Source organism: Parambassis ranga, chromosome 22 (assembly GCF_900634625.1).
Source record: "Parambassis ranga chromosome 22, fParRan2.1, whole genome shotgun sequence".
Lineage (NCBI taxonomy): Eukaryota > Metazoa > Chordata > Actinopteri > Ambassidae > Parambassis > Parambassis ranga.
The window spans coordinates 8546052-8567397 of NC_041042.1; the positions used below are offsets into that span (position 1 = coordinate 8546052).

Below are 21346 nucleotides of genomic sequence, written 5' to 3' on the forward strand. Positions count from 1 at the left end.
CTCTCTTGTTGGATCAGGAGCTGGGAAATATCTCGCAGTAGCATCTGGAGACAGTTTTGTGGATATTTACAATGTAATGAGCAGCAAGCGGGTTGGAGTGTGTAAAGGATGCCTCAACTACATAACCCATCTGGACTGGGACAGGAGAGGTAAACATGCATCTTTAAATCCTATGAACCAGTTGGTAACAAATGGTAACATTTAACCACTATACTTTCATCCGTAGGTAAACTACTCCAAGTCAACACAGGTGCTAAAGAACAGTTTTTCTTTGAAGCTCCCCGTGGCAAGAGGCAGACCATCCCAGTTACTGAGGTAAGCAGAGAAAAAAGGCACAGGAGCAGCCGCGGTTGTTGCGCTGTTGGCCCACATTTTCCCCTCGGGATCAGAGGAGGCTCGGGGAAGGGCGGTGAAGCATTAACACGGCCCACTTTTCACCAGTATCGTTCTAATTTTGGAAGTGGAAGTGGGATAGTGTTTAGGGTCCCTTTAATACATTGTGACATTCATACACCTTGTGCTGCACACAGTGGAGGGGAGCATTAAGAAAATAAGGGTCAGAGATGGTGGATGCTGCTAGGTCATGTCGCAGATTTCCTCTTTGCTCTCATCTCATTTTACCCCATCATGATATATTTGTGTCTTCTTTCCATTCCTTACATTAGCCATCATACACTTGATATGGATTTGTGCATTAATAGGATTTCAATCATGAGAGACTCAGCGAACTGAACGAGAAAGAATTTATTAATACAATAATTGTGAATGTGCATTGGCGTCCCAGACCCCGTCGTGAGGACCACGTCCGAAAGGGGGGAAAGCTCGAGCGGAGAGGCCGCTGATCCGAAGACCCCCCGGGGTCTAGACCTGGTGGTGGTGTAGAAGCAGTAGAGCAGGAGAGGGGAGACCTTGAACTGCATGGATCGGGAGGTGCTTGGGGTGGAGGAGGGTTGCCGGATTCGATCGGGAGACAGCTGGAGAAGAGACAGAGACTTTTAAATCTCTTGCTACGTTATGATTGGGCAGGAGAGGGACAGATTGACAGCTGATTGGTGAGGGAGGTGCCATCTATTAAACACCTGACTATGTGGGAGGTCACTAGACGGAGTGCAGTGCAGTGAAGGAGAGTGCTAGGATGGTGAAGAGGGAAGGGGATAGAGATAAGAGGTGGATGATGTGGAATAGAGTCTTCATGACTGAACTTACGCTGAGAGCTACATGTGTGTGTGTTGATGTATATTGTTATGTTCTTAAGATGGACTTTAATTCATTATATTAATACAATCTCTGAAATTTTGTGTTTTTTGACATTTAACCCTGTGGAGCACAAATAATCTGTATCTACTGACTTGGTTTAGGTGGAGAAGATCGACTGGAGCACGTGGACATGTGTCCTGGGAACATCTGTTGAAGGCATCTGGCCTGTAATCAGTGATGTCACAGAGGTGACCACTGCCTGCCTTAGTAATGACAGGAAGGTGCTAGCAACAGGAGATGACCTGGGATACGTCAAGCTCTTCAGATACCCCGTCAAGGTGCGATGTATGCTATCTCACAACTCACGGGATAGGTTTATGCTAATGTTATGTTAATGCTGTGTTAATGTCACAGGTGTTGAATAATTGTTGTTCCTCTCCCTCAGGGGAAGTATGCAAAGTTCAAACGCTATGTGGCCCACAGCACACACGTTACCAATGTGCGATGGACACATGACGACAGCCTCTTGGTGACGGTCGGTGGAGGTGACACGTGCCTCATGATCTGGGCCCATGAGCCTGAAGGCCACCGGGAATTCAAACAGTGTGAGAGTGAGGAGTCAGATATTGAGAGCGAGGATGATGGAGGCAAGACATGAACTTCTTCTGAGGTTTTTATTTTTTCTAAGATCTTTCTGTTGCTACAACCAAACCATCACTTCTGTCTTTCATCAGGTTACGACAGTGATGTAACAAGGGAGAACGAGATCAACTACACCATCAAGGCCTTATCCACCAACATGCGACCAATGACGGGTGTGAAACCCCACTTGCAGCTGAAAGAGCCCTCTGTGGATGAAAGGTATGTTTTTTCACTGAGGCTCAGATCACAATAAGGCTTTCTGTCAAGATGAAGCTAAAGCTGTCTTCTTCAGACATTTCTTTTCCTGTGTGAAAATTCCTGTCCTGTCTCTTCCCTTTTGTAATAACTCAAACCTTTCTGCTCTTCTTCTTTCCTTTAATGGCTGTCCATCTGTCATTATCCTGCTTCCTTCTTTAATTCCACTTGAAGACAAGGCGTGGTCAGGTAAGTTTTTGAGATCATGTATGCTGAATATTACCAAAAAATAAGACACGATATGTATAATTACGGTAGACTAAAAAGAGAAGACTGCAAATGTGGAATCTGTTACATGGTCACCTTCAAAAATACCAGTAATTAAGGTCCTATTTATCAGTCTAGCAGTAAGCAAGTATTGAATGACAGAAGAAATTTATCCTCTAGCAAAATTTAGGAGAGGTACTGTAGAGCATTGTGACAAAACACCAAGGAGACTTTGAGTGATAACACTCAACAATTAAAGTTTGATAAAAACACCTCAACTAAGCAGCAGATGTCATAGAAATGGACTCTGGTTATCATGGTTACACAGTGGCGCTGACCCCTGTATTTTATGTCCTCAGTGGCTGAGGTGTTGTGTTACGTGTGTGTGTCGCCCAGGCAGCAGTGAGCATGGGAAACTTTTTCCTAATTCTTTTTTTTTGTCTTTGTCATTGCTGCCATGAAGAGGGTCGCGGTAAGCCTCTTAATATGTTTTTAATTTATGTTTTGTTAGGTTAGTGTATTGATAGTACGTTATGCCTCTAAATGAAAATAAATAAATAAAGTTGTAAAGTCTGTCATATTGTAACCATTGTTAAATTGATGTTCCCTCTCATGAGTATAACTATTACAGTCAGTAATAGACAGTAGTAAAATGAAGCAGTCCTTTAGTGAAATAATAGTTATCATCATTATCATTATTCTCAGAATGATCCGCAGTTCTGTGGCAGCCGTCTTATCCCAGCTGTCTGTTTCAGGCCTCCTGTCAGCAGAGCGCTGCCTCAGCCAGAGAAGCTGCAGACTAACAATGTTGGCAAAAAGAAGAGACCAATTGAGGTAAGAAGATCTTTACTAAAATGCAACAGACTAATACAGATGATGATCTTTATGTAAGCAGAAGGAGGCTTGTCTGTCAGAAAAGCGGATTCTAATGTGATTATTTCAGCGGAATACGCTGTGTGCTCAATCTCTGGCCAGACAGCCTCTCTGAGGACTATGATGATGCTGTAATCAAATAATGACACTCTTCAGCCGGCAACTGGCTCTGAGCATCCCAGTTGCCATGGTGTTAACCTCTGTGACTTTCAGGCTGTGTCTTTTTTTGACTCTCCCACAGGACCTGGTATTGGAGTTGGTGTTCGGTTACCGTGGCAATGACTGCCGCAATAACGTACACTACCTGAACGAGGGGGCGGACATCATTTACCACACGGCCTCAGTCGGCATCGTCCTCAACTTGACAACCTGTAAGTTAACAGAGTGAAGGACTATTGCTGTTCGCTACCTGAAGTGTGATTCACTTTGTGCGGTTTCCTTCTAGCTTGCCAAAGTTTCTACATAGAACACAGTGACGACATTCTGTGCCTGACAATCAATCAACACCCTAAATTCCCCAACGTGGTGGCAACTGGCCAAGTAGGTATGTTTGTGAGAAGCTTCGGTTTCCTTTGTATTTATCCTGTGTTTGTATTCTGACACCAATCCAAACAAAAAAACAAATAAGCAAACAAATGACTGTAGCTGAAGCATTGATTTTGTCGATAAATCGTATTTTCCTGCTTTACAGGTGATGCTGGTGACATGTCAGGTAAGAATTTCAAAGAGAATATGGAAAGGAAAAATTTTTAAATTTTGTTGAAGAAAGATTATGGAATTAGGCCAATACAATACATGAACAAATATTCCAACATTGTCTCAGTCAAACAAAAAAGAGCTTTATTATCATAAAGGCTAAATTTAGACAGAAAGTCTGTTTATCTGCCCCTCAGCCACATCTCCATCCATCCATGTGTGGGACGCCATGACCAAGCAGACGCTGTCGGTGCTACGCTGTTTCCACTCCGGCGGGGTTTGTTCTGTCAGCTTCAGCGCCACAGGAAAACTCCTGCTGTCTGTGGGCCTGGACCCAGAACACACTGTCACCATCTGGAAGTGGCAGGAAGGTAAAAAAAAATCAGCTTTTGTTTTCTTTTTCTTTTTTTTCTTGGGGTTTAACTTTCAAGATCACACTTGTGCTGCCCTCTCCTGTTTCACAGGGGCCAAAGTGGCCAGCCGGATAGGTCACACCCAGAGGATTTTTGTTGCTGAGTTTCGACCCGACTCAGATACACACTTTGTGTCTGTTGGCATCAAGCATGTGCGATTCTGGACGTTAGCTGGTCGGGCATTGCTTAGCAAGAAAGGTGTGCTAAGTTTCCTTGAGGATGCCCGGATGCAGACCATGCTCTCTGTAGCATTTGGAGCTGTAAGTAAATCCTGCTAATGTCATATGCTTTATTTTGTTCAAAGGTTTTATTAAATGACTTCCTATATATCACATTTGATGTTTTGATTCTGCTAATATTCAAAGCTCAGGATGCTGAGCTTGAACTGTCTGCTTAAATGTGAGCTGTGAATGTTTGTGCATTGCTTGCTGTGCTTTTAGGCCACTAGATTAGTGCAGATTTGTTTTCTTTTCAGAATAACTTGACATTTACAGGTACCATAAGTGGGGATGTGTGTGTATGGAAGGAACACATTCTAGTAAGAATAGTGGCCAAAGCTCACACGGGCCCTGTGTTCACTATGTACACCACACTGAGAGACGGCCTCATTGTCACAGGAGGCAAAGAAAGACCGTAAGTGATTCTCCATTCAGTTACATTCAGGGTAGATGTATTATTTATATTTAAGGATGTAGTTGTATTCTGATTGCTGTAGTACTAATATTAATAACTGTATGATTGCTCAGATCAGGTGTACAGCTAATTAACTTCAGATACAAATGATTTTAACTTGTGTTTTCCATCTAAAACTTTACTTTGTTTTCCTTCTTAGGTCAAAGGAGGGCGGTGCTCTGAAACTCTGGGATCAGGAGCTGAAACGCTGCAGAGCCTTTCGCTTAGAAACTGGACAGATTATAGACTGTGTTCGCTCTGTATGCAGAGGAAAGGTAGGTTTCAATACTTAAGAAGATCTTCCAGACTTTGTCATATGGATTCTGACATATTAGTGCATCTGTGCTATGTCAGGGTAAAATCCTTGTGGGGACCAGAAATGCAGAGATTATTGAAGTGGGAGAGAAGAACGCAGCGTGCAACATCTTGGTGAACGGACACATGGACGGACCTATATGGGGTTTGGGCACTCATCCTTCAAGAGATGTATTTCTGTCTGCTGCAGAAGACGGCACTGTTCGTCTGTGGGACATCCCAGAAAAGGTCAGAGTCTCAGTTTAGCCATGTGATGTTAATCTAATGGGTTGTGGTGGACACATGGGGACGTTAAGCCATGAGACTAATAGAGTAACTGCACTAGCTGGTTCATAAGTACAAGTGATCTTGCATTGCCTTCTGGGAAAACAGAAGATGCTGAATAAGGTGAACCTGGGCCACCCGGCGCGCACCATCAGCTACAGTCCTGAAGGAGACATGGTGGCCATTGGCATGAAGAATGGAGAATTTATCATCCTGCTGGTAGCCTCGCTCAAAATCTGGGGCAAGAAGAGGGACCGGCGCTCTCCTATCCAAGATATTAGGTACAATATACTGAATAAAATATAAACAGTAGTATTCTCAAATGCTTTATACATCAGCTTTTTTTAAACTAAATTTAGTTGGATTTTTTTTTAACTCTGTGCGTCTCCTCTACAGGTTCAGTCCAAATTCTCGTTACTTGGCTGTGGGCTCTACCGAGTGTGCCGTTGACTTCTACGATCTGACACTCGGCCCCCAGTTGAACCGCATCAACTGCTGCAGGGACATCCCCAGCTTCGTGATGCAGATGGACTTTTCTGCTGACAGCACTTATGTCCAGGTACGGACTGTGTGAGGCTTTATCAGCTCTGACAGCGTCTGACTGATGCTTCTCTATAACCTGCTCTGCCTCCACACAGATATCCACAGGTGCTTATAAACGGCTGGTGTATGAGGTGCCCTCTGGGAAACAGGTCACGGAGCAGTCTCATATTGACAGGATTACCTGGGCCACCTGGACAAGGTGAGAGTTACACTGATAAAAAAAACATAGGACATGGGTATAGTACGGAAAGACTAGGAAATGTTTCTCTGTGTGTGTGTACAGTGTCCTTGGGGACGAGGTCCTAGGCATCTGGTCCCGAAACACTGACAAAGCAGACGTCACCTGTGCCTGTGTGTCCCACTCGGGCCTTAACATCGTCACAGGCGATGATTTTGGAATGGTGAAGCTGTTTGACTTCCCCTGCCCAGATAAGTTTGTAAGTTATATTATTATTACTGGTCAGCATGTTTCCCATTTTTGCCTGTTAGAACAGCATTAGTAAAGTGCAATGATTTCATGTATGTTTCTTAGCTTTGATGTTTTTGTTGCATTATGAGTCTTTAACGCCCTCTAGTGGTAGTAACTATAAATAATAGAACCATATCTGACTAACTTTCACCACATTTAGCCTGTATAATAGTATGTTTTTACAAACACATACAAATTTGAATAAATTAGTGTGAAACTAATATTTCAAATTCTACCTGTTTCAGGCCAAACACAAACGCTTCCTGGGCCACTCTGCTCATTTGACAAATATACGCTTCACAAACGGAGACCGCTTTGTCGTCAGTGCCGGCGGAGATGACAGAAGGTACAACAGGTGCTCCAAATAACAGCACGGTGTAGAAAAGGCTATAACAATCCAAGTGTTAAATGATGCATCCTTTTCCTTTATTTCCCTCTCTCCAGCCTCTTTGTGTGGAGGTGTGTCCACACCCCGCACTGAGGTCCTTCCTGACTCGGCGTCTCCTAGGATGGAAAAGATCAGCCCTCTAAGGGATGCATTTAAGTGAAGAAGAGGAGGAGGACAGACCTGGCAGCTCGTAAATGAGTGGTGATTTGACTTACTGCCTCAAAACTAGGTGCATGCATATATGTGCAAGGCTCATTTTCATCACAGTCCTGATTGTGAAAACATGACATTATCATTGAGAAAAAAGAAAAAATCTCTGCATATCATTTCAGTGATGGACTATTTTTTTAATGAGCTTATCTGTGTATCCAAATGGCAGATTTGCCACTTGGCAGGCCTATGAATTTGTGTTACTGACAATGCCATTTTTTAAAACATGTAGCAAAATGAATTAGCCTTAATCTGAGTGTTTATGCGGGTTTGGATTCTTTTTGTATTGTTTGATTGTTTTTTTTTGGGCTCATGTAGTCATTTTGTTTGTTCTATTTTTACTGGTTATTCCAAATCCTGTGGCCTTCCTCCTGAATGTAACATCCACTGTTATGTTCTGGATGTCAGCATGCCAAAGCATACTATGCACTGTACACCTGACCTGGTCACTGTGTCGCCCTGGTGGTTCATTTATGAGTTGTTAATGTGGCTGTGTTGTTGAGTGGTTGACCTCAGACCTCCCTCGGCAGTGTTCCCCTCATGACATGTTAACGTGTGCATACTTGTTTGAGGATTTCTTTGTGGTTAATGGGTGTGCGTGTGCATGGCTTACTGGAAGACAATCTGTCTGAACCAAAATCCTCAGAAAACAAAAAAGAATAGCTGTAAAAATTGATATTTCGATGCACTGTTGCAATTCACTTTTTAGTGTGCTGCTATGATATATTATTGTTGCATTTTCATGAATATGAACAGTGTGACCTTTTACAACAGTAAGTTAATGTTTTGTGTAATAAAAGTATATTACTTAAATGGAATGTTTATCAGAAAGGAGAATATTAAAAAGTGCAAAACATTTGACTCCATGTATTAAGACTAACTGCTAAAATGTTGCTGCATATTTTGATTTACATTTCACCAGTGTAAATATCATTTGTAGATATTCTTTTTGTATATTTTTGTGACATGTTTCTTAAATTCCACTTTAATAAAAAAGGCAACCATGGACTAACATTTCGAGTGATACATGTTCATACTTTTATCACAAGCTTTCAGCTATGATCAGGAAAGGCACTTTAAATATAGATAAATGCACTTACTGTATTTATATAAAAGCCATTTTGCTTGTGCAGATTGTCAAGCTCATGATGATTTTTTTGGGTGTTAATTATTAAATAAATTCCATGTTTTCAATTTTTTTGATGATATAATTTTAGGTGTTAAGAAAACACCTGTTTCTTATATCTGAGCAATGAAATATCTAGACATAAAATACATCAATAAAACTAAAAAAAGGCACAAAATTTGTTTGAAAAGAAAATACTTAACAGGTTAGATAGTAAATGTATGAAGGGCCTGTTCAGCCTGATCAGACAGAAAGCCGGGTTCCTTTCAGAGTTACACACACACACAGGCTGGTGCTGCTTGTAGCCTGAGAGCTTAGAGATGTTCAGCAGTCATGAATTCAGCAGATTATCACAGAGCTTTCCTCGGATGCTGGTGTCTGTGTGTCGGTGTGTGTCCTCAATGATGTAACCCCTCCGTTTTAAAGTCATGTTTTACAAATTTTATAAATATGACACATTTTTCGGAGATTTGTTTCCTCACTGTAGACACTGTAGATCTTTCAGAAAAATGTTACTATTGTAGGGATGAGGTCAACCTTCCAGATTCACGCCCTACAAAGACATTTAAGAGATTAAGAACAGGTTTCTGCTTTTTAACCTTAATGCAAATGTCAACTGTGAAGTACTCAACAAGACAATGGTGCCCTCTACTGTCCACGGGAAAAACCTACAATGAAGCTGACTAAACTGCCTAATAGCAGCATAGTCTCTCACAAATCCCTCGGTGCACCATCTTTACCAGAACAACTATAACATGCCACATGCCTCCTGTAGTCACAAACCCCCTTACTGAATATTTGTTGTGGTGTCTTTTGTTCAAGGTTAGCCCGTGTGTGCTGTCAGGTCAGTCAATAAAACCAGTCAACCTTCAATCATCCACTGGCTCCACGTGATGCTGTGATTCCACTCCGACAGCCACATTCACACAGCATCCCCACAGCCAGAGGCAAGCTCGCTTCGTGGAACTCACACTCATACACACAGAGTGCACCGAGATCAGGTCAGGCTCTGCCTTATATTGGAAAGCCTGTCCAATCATTACGAACTGCCAGAGGAGATATGTTACATTTTTTTCCCATGAACTTTTCATGAATACCATACATGTCATTATATTACTATGTGAAGTGGCTCTGATCAACGTGATTCACCTCTGAGTGGCTCTTAAACTTAAACAGCTTTCATTTCAGCAAATTTGCTGCATCCTTTAAAAATATAACATTAGGTTGTGTTAAAACAAAGAAAAAGCAGCAGTTACAGTGCTAAACACTTTAATTTTACAAGAAGACTAATAGGCGTTTCTCCATCAGACGGACATTTCACAAAGAAACACGATAAAACTGCTAAATAAATAACAAGTACAAACAGATACAAGGTACAAGGGAAAGAAAACCATTACAAAACTGACAAAAAAAGCACAAAGTATCTTACGGACAAAGCAGATGACCAATGAACAAGGTAGAGCAGGAAATAGATGAGGACTGTGGCTACTAAAGCTTTCAGCGGCAGCCATGTTGATCCCACGTTCCTGTTACACAGCTGTTGTTGCAACAGGAACACAAAGTATCTGAGAGATTGTCCTATTAATTAGCAATGAGGGTGTTTGTATTACTGCAACATCCTACTTTTGTGTATGTAATGTGAGCTTATTTTCCTTCATCTTTTAGTAAATGCTGGATTTTCATTTGTGTTTGTAGCACTTTTAATAGGATAATCTACCAAAACCTTTCAGTGTTCCTTTATTAATACATTCACCAAGTGAATTTTTACATTGGTATACTTGCATTGGTGGTATTATGAAGGTCAGCACCAAACATTAATAGCCAACATGAGTTTGTTCCAGGGAAGCAGAAGCTTATGACTCAAAATACAGCGAAACACCTACTGAGGACACATTTCTTTACATCTTTTACATCATCCTTATAAGCATACTTCTTAAATATTTTCTAACTTGTCAGATTGTGTTTGTCGTCAGTTTGGTCAGTGAGTATTGATTAAAAATACATTTGTAAGTCTCGGCCACCGAGGGGATTGATGTGCCATAAACCATCAAGCTTCTCAATGCACACACGTCCAGCTATTTTAACAGTTTTATAGGAATATCAAGCTGCGGCCGATAGAAGACTGAATTCTCTGTCAAACATACAACACTGAATTAGTTGTAATGTCTGATCCCAAAGTTAAAGAGACTAAAGAGCAACTTGCAGGCTGGCAACATATCAGGGCCATGAACGTACTCAATATGTCTACAACATTTGACACCTGCATAAAAAAAAAACTTTAAGTCACAGAAGGGACAGCCTAACAATGTGTATGCAAACAGAAGCTTTGACACAAGTATTATAAATAGTAGTAGTATATAAATGTACATTCATGTGTATATGATGGCCCAGAGTCTGCTCAGTACCTGCTAGGTATCACTGGCATCATCCCGAGTCTCTGTCAGCACCAGTACCAAAATCTGATTTTAAGTCTCACACTTCCTGGCTTCTACACCACTCTAAAATTCTACCATATCTGCAGGAATATAATCCTCTTGTCTAAACTGAGCACTAGACATGCATTTTATATGACACACACACCAGTGAAGACCACTCTCTTCCACTGCACAAAAGCAGCCCCACTGTTAGGTAAAGTGGGCTTAATATCCACACAGGAAGGAGTAAAAAAAACATCATACGAGTTCATCTCACTAATCACAACTGCTCAGACTCAGTACAGGGACGACTACACAGAGCACGACCACAGAAGCAACTGTAAAACTGAATGCTAGGTTGCCAATTGATCATTGAGAAACTCAACCTGCAAGTTGCTCTGTGCACAAAAGCTACAGCGTTATCAAATCTGTTGAATAACAGCGAACTGAGAAAGTGACTTTTGGAATAAATGTTTTTAATTTTTACAGACAAACAAGCTTTTAATTCTAGTATTTGAGGGTTTTTTTGCTACATGTCGTACATTTGAGGTTACAAACCAAGGAACAGATTCCTACTGAATGCAGCAGCTCTGTCCATTGGCATCTTTGAAGCGCAGACACAGTTTAGGCTTGTAGTTCTCCAAGTACTGCAGCTGCTTGGCATTCAGTGCTCCACGACGCTTTCTGAAAAAACAAAGGAGACATAGAACAGCTGTCTGTGGTACTGACAAAAATTTACAACAGCAGAATCAGAGCGGAGCACTCACTGTCTTATCAAGTGCACTGCGTCTTCATATTCCAGCCCACATTCGATCAAAGCCAGTGCCACCAACACAGGAGCCCTGAGGACGAATGAGTAGAAAAGGAAATGTGCAACCATCTGTTTGAGAACACCAAAACCAACAGCGCCTAGGTAGCTTTGTACAAATCACACACTTTAATGCACAAACTTTAAATAAGGTGAAAGGAAAGCTCAAATGCATGTTTTTCCACTGTATCTATCTCTTGTATGTAATATAATGTAATGTAATGATCAATATATCGAGTTAATACTGACCGTCCCAGCCCAGCAACACAGTGCACAGCCACACAGCTGCCCGGCTCCTCTCTAAACTTTGCCTGTAGCAGTTTCAGCCAGTCATCAACCACCTGGTCTGGAGGGGCAGACCCATCATCGAATGGCCAATCCTGGGAGGAAAACAGTCTTTGTTGCACATTGACAGACCATCAGTGTTTCTTCATGTTATTATGCTGATAGAACCATACTCCAGAAGAGTCTGTGGTATGTCCACCTGATCACTGGAGGTTTGGAATGTCTGAAAATACTGTGCCAGCATTTTTCCACTTAAATGCTTTCTGTTTCACCATCTGTCATTCAAACTCGACTAACCTGTAGATCAAGTTCATCTTCCTTACTTTGCTGACCTGGTTCATTTTATCATGTTACCATTATGTAGCAGGATTTAGGCTCTGTGTTTATTTAGACTTCTGTGCTGTAAGTACACCTAATCCTTTAATGGTTGGGATGCTCTTAAACACTTAAACCTGTGAGTCATGATTCACAGGCTTAAACGTCCTTATAATTACTTAAAAAGACCAATGGCACAACACTCTCTACTGCATCACTTACCAGGATTTGTATACCTTCTTGTTCCACTGGTGTCTTGTCATATGTAGCAGCACACACTCTCACCAGTGTGTTTACTCCAAATGCCTTCAGATCCTGCAAATTCAAAATGCACTTAAACATGTGTTGCTCTCATCCCTTCCAGAAAACAAAATCAACTGAGACAAGTTCTACCTCAATAAACCTTCCCAGTTGTGCATTGGTGGGATTGTGCGTGATGAGGAATCTCAGACAGTCATAGGTGATTTCCACTGGAGCCGGTCGGTTCATTTTCAGTCCAACAAACGTTTGGTTATAAAGAATAAAAAATCAGAAAGTACTATTCTTCAAAGAATGGAGTAACAGACAGAGTCTTCAGGCAGGACTCTTTAAAAACCGAAATGGTTTAAAAACTGACAAATGACAAATAATCCTATTGCTGAACAAAAAAACTGTCAGAGTGGTTTTGAATCAAAGCATCTAAATAATATAATCCTTTGACAAAAAGTATTAAAAAAAACAACAACTATTTCTGCGTAAAAACGTAGAGGAAAGACTTGTCTTGGCAAAACAGGAAAAACTGGCTTGGTTGAACTTAAAATCTTGTGAATTGCAAGAGAAGAAGTCCTGAAGAAGAAAAAAATAAAGACGGAAACAATATCTGTCTTCTCTCTAAAATCTGTTAGCCCATTCAGAGAAGCTGTGTACAAATCTCAGCAGCAGAGAACAGAAAAGCCGGAAAGGAGAACAGCAGTGGGAACTCCTGGGCTGACACCAACGCCTCCTCTTCTCCCCAGGACAGGTCACTGAATGAAGGTTGGCTTGTCTTCATATGGGTTAACAGGATGGCAGTAAGGACCTGCGAGGATGTAAAAATGACAATGTATCGTTACACTGTGCTGTTTAAGCCTGACAGTTTATTTCCCTTGTGGATTTCCACATTCACACATCAGGCCTTTACTTCCTAACATACAGCTCCAGGACTGTAGTGAATGTGTGACAGGGGATGTTATTTGATCATTGATTCAGCGTGCCTCTACTCTCTGCTGTCCATAACACAGTATATTTTTTCATGTTTTTAAAACTGAGACATCATCCATGCTTACTTTACTCATGTTACTCACCTGTGTGTGTGAATATGGCAGTGGATGTGCCTAGCTGGTGTCTCCTGTTCACTTGTCCACAATAAGCAGCAGGTGCTGGGCTTGGCAAAACTCCCCTCCAAGCCTCGCAAACGCCATACATGTGCAGCCTGGAAGGGACAACGTCAAGAACGGCAGGTTGTTACTTTAGCAGCTGTTTCTCACTGCTTTTACAGCTAGAACTGCGTCGAAGCGACACGCTGGTTGAATACTTACTGTGATGAGAGCTGAGGAGATGGTTCATTGAGCGGACACAGGAAAATGTGACGGCTCCGGGATGTAGACACACCATTGATGATGATGCTGCTGCTTTCTGGGTCCTTGCTGACAACGGCCCGCTAGCTTAATGCTAACCTTCTGCGCAGAGGAAAACAAGATAGTGTTACATTACATGTATGTGTATGAGAAATTGTTACCGTTTGTGAATTTCGAATGTTAGCTAATGTGTTGATATACGCGTCCATGCCGTTTAGCATGGCTAATCTTTCTGAAATGATCCAGCAGGCACCTTGTATTAATAGATAACAGAACGAAAAATAATATTCGATCTGGTTTTATACGGTTTAAACACCAGGACAACGAAAACCTGCTAACGTTAGCATGGGATATGTTTTCCCCTTAACTACCCGAGCGGCTAGCTAGATTGACGAAGATAAATTTAAAAGCCATAAACAAGGTTATAAAATACCACGTAGTTTAAAACACAAACTTAGCACATGATTTAGTAGGTTTCTCACCAGACAAACAAACAGCGCCTTGTGTCATTAGAAGCTCCGCCAGCCAGGTCATGTAAAAGCAGGTCAACAATCATGTTCCCAGAGTAAATAGCAAGCTAACACTTCCAGGCTAAACCATTAACCGGTTTTCAGCAACAGCCAAATGACAGCGAGCACAATGACCTTGTTAACACAGACAACACTGGCTAAATAACAGTGACAGTTATTACACCGGTGTTACGCATGCACAGGATTAACGTAAGTACTCACAAAATGTAGTACTTTCACGAAAAATCCAGACGCTTCTAATGACAGAGAAGAGTCTGCAAGGGAGACATGATGCACACGAATGTCGACTTAGAAACAAATAATTACAACTTCCGGTTTCAAGCTTTCAAAAATAAGATACTTCCGAGATCATTCGGACTTAACTTCGGACGAAATTGAGTACTTATAATTTATGTTAAATACGGGGTTTAATTAAGTTGCAGAAATATAAATTATATTTATATTTGATACTATTTTGCATAAATCTACCAAGGGCCAAAAACCAAAACATATTAAACTGTTTAAATCTATAAATGAACTAGAAAAAAGCATTTCCTGAAGACAATGCAAGTTTGATTGCTGCAGCTGAAGCATTGCTTTGAATGCTGATGTGAAGGATTGCTCTGAATTGCTGGAGAATCTGCAATCTGAATTTAATTTGCTGAAATGCAGTTAAGAATTTAGAAAGATGAAGCTCCTATTTTGAAAAGTACATGTTGTAATATTATGAAGACATGAAAAAGAGCTGAAGACAAGAACAGTATGACGTCACTGACCTTAAAGGCTGGAATAATACCATAAGACTATAAGAAGCTCAGGCTGTGGGATTTGAATGTGGAAAAGTAGTATACAGCTGAAGGATGATCAATATGACAGAAACAATGCTTAAAGTCTGATAAAGACTACAAAAGTGGCTGCTTTGTATGCCTCTTGTGTGTTAGACTGTCACCATGGTAACAGCCCTGCCTGCCTGCCTGCATCCATGACAACCTGAATGTTTATCAACTGTATCAACTCTCTCTGCCCCCTTCCTAATGCATTTCCAATGTAAAAACACCCTCTAAACAACTTCTGGTTTTTCTCCAAACCAAAGCCAAGTTTTTTTTTAAATTATAGTTTTTCAAATATTAAGCAATTTCTGCATCTATTTTAACATGGGAGTCTCAGCCTTCAAAACCACCTTCAACTCAACTCAGCTACAGAAACCATTCAAACATCATTCTGTTCAGCTCTTCAAGGGCTATTAAACTTGTAGTCGGATTTGTTCAAATATGTTTCAGTTTCAAAATATTAATAAAACTCAAAAGCCTTAGTCTACAGAGAGCCCTTCAACGAGGGTCATCTACCAAATGTATCTCCTCCTACAAATTTCAAGCTACAGATTATTATTATTATATTTTACGCTCGCGAGATGCTGCTCTATCAAACTTGTTTTTACATGATATTTCTAATTCATATAAACATGAATCATGTTGCATGAGTTTCTGGATCCCTTAACTTATCCATACTTTCCACATGAGCAGGGCATGCCCACACATTTAATTAGGGCTGGCGCACATGCTTGAGGTCTACATGATGGATTTCTGTCCCTTTTTTAATAAATATGGTGGATGAGACAGGCCTGATTATAATGCAAATACACATGCTTATAGTGTAAGGCTCAGCCCCACATCACTTTCAGTACTTCTCCATGGAGGAGCTTTCTGGTGGGAGGTGTGCTGGAGTCTGTAAGGAGTTAGTTTTGGCGGCTCTATGCACAGTTTGTCCACTGGGAGTTGTAGTTTTTTCAAATCCATGGGTGTTTCTCATTCCAAAGAAATTGTTTGCATGTGTGGTCTAATTGGTTGAAATATTTTAATGGAATGAATGTACAGATACCGAAGGAGTTTGCTGCACTGAAAGAAATGGCGGTTCACTTGTCTGCAATGAGAACATGCTGTTCATCTAAACATTTGCATGACAACCCAACAGCACACAGGGTGTGTCATTTTTCTCTTGCTTAGTCTCTTTTTCCTACTCAAACACACTCTCCCACTCCCACACACACACACACAGGAATGCAATCTGGCAAAGATGAAGGTTCTGTCTCTCTGCTCAGTAAAGCATATGTGCCTGTTTGTTTACCTATTTATAAGGTGTTAGGTTACAGATCTCAAAGGGAGTGGAGTCTTTTTGTTTCCTGCAAATTGACAAGACAGCATGTCAAGCCTGTGTGTTGCTGTGCTGGCTTTATGACGTTGCAGCGGCTGAATCTGGTTTGGCAGGATTTCTCAGCCAGCAGAGCAGAGACAGAGCACAAAGAGGAAGGAGCTCAAGAGTTGAAACTAGTTTTACTCGTCTCCTGCCGATGTCCACATACTAGGGGTGTTTGAGTGAGGCTTCAGCACCAGGTAACACTGTTTTCTGTTGATGTTTGATTCATTTCACTGGTTGTTAAAGTCAGGACTGAATGCTAAACAAAGAGACATTAACCAGACATGCTTTCTTTCCAAAGCAACAGACACTCCGGGTGCTATTTCTGTCAACAAATTAGAAAGTTAAAGGGATATATAGTCTCAAAGAAAATCCACAAAGGAAGTGACTTTTCCTTTTTGCTATGACTAATACTTGAAAAATTCAAGTGTAAAAAGACTGCAGTGTTCAAGGCTCATAATAAAGACAGAGGTGTGGTGGAGGCAGGGCTCCTTTGAAGATGTAATCTTCCACATTGTGACAATGACATTATGAGTAATGTGTGATGAATAATTAATTCTATTCATGTGAGTCGTTAAAATCCAGGTTTGATATCTGATCCCATCATTCCGTCTGGTATTAAACACTCAATGCCTGGAACAACATGATCTTTGCTGCGCATGTACATCAACAGTCATTTATCGGTGTCAGAGCCTCTCATGCTAAATTACTGTGTTATTTAGCATATTAAGTGTCAGTGGAGTTGATCCAGAGGTTAAAGTGTTAACACTGAAAACTCCTCAGTGATAAACATCCCCTGTTTTCTGAAATCCAAATATTTTACTCTTTTCTAAACACTCACTGACTCCTGCACAAACCATGAAGGTCTGAGGAGGGTGTTACAGAACCCACATGGATTTTATTTTAAATATTTTCCAGTCAGTAAAAACCACAGAAACGATGGCTTACATTCCCTTTGTGGGCTACGCTATATATGTATTTCTCCTACCTTTGGTTTAATATACAAAGTTTCTATAGTCCAGCATTCTAAATTATGTTTTCATTATATTAAAATCAGCTATAACTCTCCATTAAGACGTTGTCCTTAGTTTACAATGAGCCCATCATATTCACCACAAAGAGCATCCGGTTGTAGCTCCCCTGCTGCTCCAGGTGGGAAGGCGTAGCCCATATTTGCCTACAGGGCTCCATGTCTAACATCGGCTAATTACACATTTTAATCAATTATTATGCGTTACACCAGATAAGGGAAAATTAGTGTGACTTATGTTAGAAAACAGGATTCAACAATCCCTGAGGAAACGTTCAACATTAGACTGCATTTTGATGATCCATATTACAATGTGTTGACAGGTTTGCATGCATACTGCCCTGCCTTTAATTTAATTCACAAACTCATTACCTTCACACAGTGTTTACATTCAGCAGCAGCAGACCCACACAGACAGCGGTGATAGTAATAACACACACAGCAGCTGAGTTAACAGAGATAAACAAAGAACCTTTATGTGTTTAAAAAACATACAGACTTGTTGTGTCTATAAAGACCATACGCTCTGCTGTTAACTTACAAAAAAAGTGAGACGGAATTCTAGATTTTGGGAAATGATGTTTTACTGACAAAATATTAATCGTACATCTCATTTAAGTTACTGAAGCATGTTCATTAGTAAGGGGCCTGATAAAGCCTGAAAAACTATGTATTCTCAGTATTTAGTTGTGCAGTCCAGTAAAAAAAAACTTGCAAATGTAAAACAAAACATTCTAAATGCTTGACTCTCTTGCAAAGCAGCTTTGCTATGGAAAATATAAACATGTCACTTTTGTGCTTCCTTGTCACAGTGTGCACTTAGTGTCTCCCAGGCCAGTGCAGCAGCAGGGATGAACTGGTCGGGACTGGAGAGTTTGTTGAGTGGAGTCAATGAATACTCCACTGCATTTGGGAGGATATGGCTGTCCATGGTGTTTGTGTTCCGGGTGCTGGTGTTCGTGGTGGCAGCACAGAGGGTGTGGGGTGACGAGAGCAAAGACTTTGTGTGTAACACGCGACAGGTAACTGAAACTGAAACAACTTTGTACTTGTATCATAACAATTTTACTCAACTTTTTGGCATGTCTTACACTATATGGATCTGTCCAATCTTCCATTGTGCCTGCATGGGTTTTCTCCAGCTACTCTGGCTTCCTTCCACAAACTGCTATGACCCTGTCATACAGGACAATGGAGGTGGAATAATTTTTCATCCAGTTTAACTCTTTCTGAAACATATTATGTCCTTAGTTACATAGTTCTTAAAGTTTGAGAAAACTCCTGAACCTAATCGAAGTGTATTGTAAAATCACGATTTGTATTAAGATGTGTGGCTCACTTACTTACAGGTGTATTAGCTGTACTAAAATATAAAATAGTGCAACTTTTTTTAGTCTCTCTGGCTTAAATTCAACCACCTTAGTCATCCTGGAAAAAGAAACTGCTTCATAATTTATAACACCACTGTATTTTTGCATTCTGTTTGCAGCCTGGCTGTACCAATGTCTGCTATGACCACATCTTCCCCATCTCCCACATTCGCCTGTGGGCGCTGCAGCTGATCTTTGTCACCTGCCCGTCTCTGATGGTGGTGGCTCATGTAAAGTACCGTCAAGGAAAGGATAAGAAGCATATGGAGCTGCACCATGGCCCTCACCTATATGCAAACCCTGGCAAGAAGAGAGGGGGCCTTTGGTGGACGTACCTGCTGAGTTTAATCTTCAAAGCTGGATTTGACACATCTTTTCTCTACATTCTGTACCACATATACCATGGATATGACCTCCCCAGGTATTGATATTAACTGATAATGTTTCATATAATATTAATAATGTTCTGTGCAAGCTAAAATCTCCTCTAATCTTCTCTGCTAGGCTATCCAAGTGTTCACTGGATCCTTGCCCCAACACAGTTGACTGTTTCATCAGTCGTCCAACAGAGAAGAAGATCTTTATGTTGTTCATGGTTGCGTCCAGTGCGGTGTGCATCTTTATGTGTATCCTTGAGATGCTTTACCTCGTTGGCAAGCGCATCGTAAGACTATCAAGGTTGCGACACGGCGCTGACCAGCATAAGCTCACTACACTTGCTGGGCCCAGCTCCAAGTATAAGCGGACTGACCCAACGCTGGATGAGAGCCAGCTGAATTCAAATGTGGATGAGGTTAAAGAAGGTGCTGTGAGTACAACACTGTAGGAATCCTGGAGTCTCGCTGACCCGTGTTTGTGATCATGGGTGACTTACAGGAACAGAATTATGAAAACTGAACTTGGGCCGCTCCTGTGTATTGTGATCCACTGGAACATGAAACATTCATGATTCTGTTTTAGATGGATTACCACCAGCAGCTGCTGATGTGTAGTTGGACACTGAGGAAAAAGAGGACTGCCAGTCATCACATATAACACACTAAGATCATACTGGCAGTTACTGCATCACTCTGGTGCCACTGCAGAGCACTATTTAATCTGCAACAATATCATTTTAAATTAAATCTTCCATCTCGTTGTAAATACTGTAAATTGTAACGTCTCTTGGTATCTTACGCACTATTAATGGCATATTATTAGATGTCACATTGACAAAAGAATATTTCTTCTTTTAATGGGACCAAATTGGGACTGGGACTGTAATGAGCTGGTGCCCTGCATCAAGTTCACCCAGCATTACCTCCTGTTGATCTGATCTAATGTACAGTAGCTGTGGATGTGTCTAGAGTTTTCTGGACAGCCAATTGTATGAGCAAAGCACAGGGAATAAAAAGGGGGGGGGGTCACAAATGCAGCTATTGATAATTATGTACATAATGAGCATTTTTTGTTTTTTAGAACACTATTATGTGGCCTTGTTGTGTCTCTGAATCCATGTATGCCTGAACAAGTCATTTACATTACATTACAACTTTACATCATTTAACATTTTACATTTGCAGTGTAGGTTGTCATGCCTTATGTGTATCTTTTTTTATGCACAATCAGGTTAAAAAAACTTTTAAAATTCTGGTCTGATTCTGGTTCAGACGTATGGCTGCTTTGTTTTTGTTCCAATGCTGTGTTGCCAGGGGATGCAGTGCGTCTGACTTACAGAAACTGAAACTTCCTGTTTGGAAGCGGGCTATAATCTGTGTATTATTTTGAAAAACATGCATTGATGGGACAATATCTTCTTTAAAGGTATATCATGTGTAACTTATAAACACCACACTCACTTCATATTTGTCAGCTGTAATGTAAAAAATTAGGTCCAGCAGTGATATATGTATCTGTTATATAAAAATGCCTATATAAACTATTAGTAGACTGTCTTTGCATAAAAATAACTTTTAGTGTGCTGTAGAAACCTGGTGTTTAAGAGGGGATTGTTTACAGCAGGGGTCTCAAACTCAACTTACCTGGGGGGCCGCTAGGGGTAGTCTAGGTGAGGCTGGGCCGCATTAAGTATTCCACAAAAAAAAGGGTTTCAAATATTCCAAAAAAAGCACAACTGGTCCAATGTTCTCAATCTTTATTAATAACAAGTCAGAATAGGGATGCAAATTATTGATTAATTCATTAATCGTTAGTTGAATGATCTTATCGTTCGATTAACGATTAATTGATAAGCGGCAATATTCCTGCATGTCATATTCCTTGAGTGATTTGCTGTACCATTGGGGATACAGTACAGACAATGACATTTATGTAGGCTAGTATAACAAAAATCAATTTGATGTGAATAGAAATTAAATAAAATATGTAAACTACTTTAACATGAAAATAAGTTGTTCACTGCCTCCTCATACAGACACATGTCCAGGAGTCAGGCGTGTGCGCAGCTTGTTTACAGTGAGGGCAGCTACTGAGAACACGGGTTCTATTCAACTAGAATCCTGATTAAAAAAGAAAGAAAGAAATTCCAAGTAATTCATGTGACCTGTGTATTCACAAC

General features: G+C 40.8%; 3 protein-coding genes across 6 annotated transcripts in view; 2 read left to right on the forward strand and 1 right to left on the reverse strand.

The window, feature by feature from the left end:
• eml5 (EMAP like 5) overlaps positions 1 to 7970 on the forward strand; it is a 28091-nt gene extending 20121 nt beyond the window's left edge. The window contains exons 23-44 of one of the 3 annotated variants that reach the window (XM_028395025.1): positions 18 to 149; positions 227 to 315; positions 1359 to 1535; positions 1643 to 1844; positions 1932 to 2058; positions 2269 to 2283; positions 2765 to 2773; positions 3057 to 3135; positions 3416 to 3545; positions 3620 to 3718; positions 3866 to 3886; positions 4068 to 4241; positions 4335 to 4543; positions 4759 to 4916; positions 5116 to 5230; positions 5310 to 5498; positions 5643 to 5815; positions 5931 to 6093; positions 6173 to 6276; positions 6361 to 6514; positions 6792 to 6901; positions 6991 to 7970. In XM_028395025.1, coding sequence (XP_028250826.1) covers positions 18 to 149; positions 227 to 315; positions 1359 to 1535; positions 1643 to 1844; positions 1932 to 2058; positions 2269 to 2283; positions 2765 to 2773; positions 3057 to 3135; positions 3416 to 3545; positions 3620 to 3718; positions 3866 to 3886; positions 4068 to 4241; positions 4335 to 4543; positions 4759 to 4916; positions 5116 to 5230; positions 5310 to 5498; positions 5643 to 5815; positions 5931 to 6093; positions 6173 to 6276; positions 6361 to 6514; positions 6792 to 6901; positions 6991 to 7027 — 2666 coding nt within the window. In that variant the 3' untranslated portion in view covers positions 7028 to 7970. The remainder of the gene's footprint in view (positions 1 to 17; positions 150 to 226; positions 316 to 1358; positions 1536 to 1642; positions 1845 to 1931; positions 2059 to 2268; positions 2284 to 2764; positions 2774 to 3056; positions 3136 to 3415; positions 3546 to 3619; positions 3719 to 3865; positions 3887 to 4067; positions 4242 to 4334; positions 4544 to 4758; positions 4917 to 5115; positions 5231 to 5309; positions 5499 to 5642; positions 5816 to 5930; positions 6094 to 6172; positions 6277 to 6360; positions 6515 to 6791; positions 6902 to 6990) is intronic. The other 2 variants (XM_028395027.1, XM_028395026.1) reach the window with 2 other exon arrangements.
• Positions 7971 to 9522: 1552 nt separating this feature from the next.
• Positions 9523 to 14505, reverse strand: LOC114428038 (protein tyrosine phosphatase type IVA 2-like). Of its 2 annotated transcripts, none has more exons than XM_028396351.1 (8): positions 14419 to 14505; positions 13649 to 13789; positions 13415 to 13542; positions 12486 to 13149; positions 12315 to 12407; positions 11742 to 11872; positions 11452 to 11526; positions 9523 to 11368 (listed from the first exon to the last, which is right to left on the reverse strand). In XM_028396351.1, exons 4-8 carry the CDS (start codon positions 12579 to 12581, stop codon positions 11257 to 11259), a joined length of 507 nt encoding a protein of 168 aa, XP_028252152.1. In that variant the 5' UTR covers positions 12582 to 13149; positions 13415 to 13542; positions 13649 to 13789; positions 14419 to 14505; the 3' UTR covers positions 9523 to 11256. The 2 variants fall into 2 exon arrangements, with proteins under 2 accessions (XP_028252152.1, XP_028252151.1); XM_028396350.1 differs by lacking the exon at positions 14419 to 14505 and adding an exon at positions 14170 to 14390.
• Positions 14506 to 16259: 1754 nt separating this feature from the next.
• Positions 16260 to 20661, forward strand: gjb9a (gap junction protein beta 9a). The gene is made up of 4 exons (XM_028395118.1): positions 16260 to 16586; positions 18232 to 18441; positions 18909 to 19210; positions 19294 to 20661. Exons 2-4 carry the CDS (start codon positions 18271 to 18273, stop codon positions 19613 to 19615), a joined length of 795 nt encoding a protein of 264 aa, XP_028250919.1. The 5' UTR covers positions 16260 to 16586; positions 18232 to 18270; the 3' UTR covers positions 19616 to 20661.
• Positions 20662 to 21346: the final 685 nt, after the last annotated feature.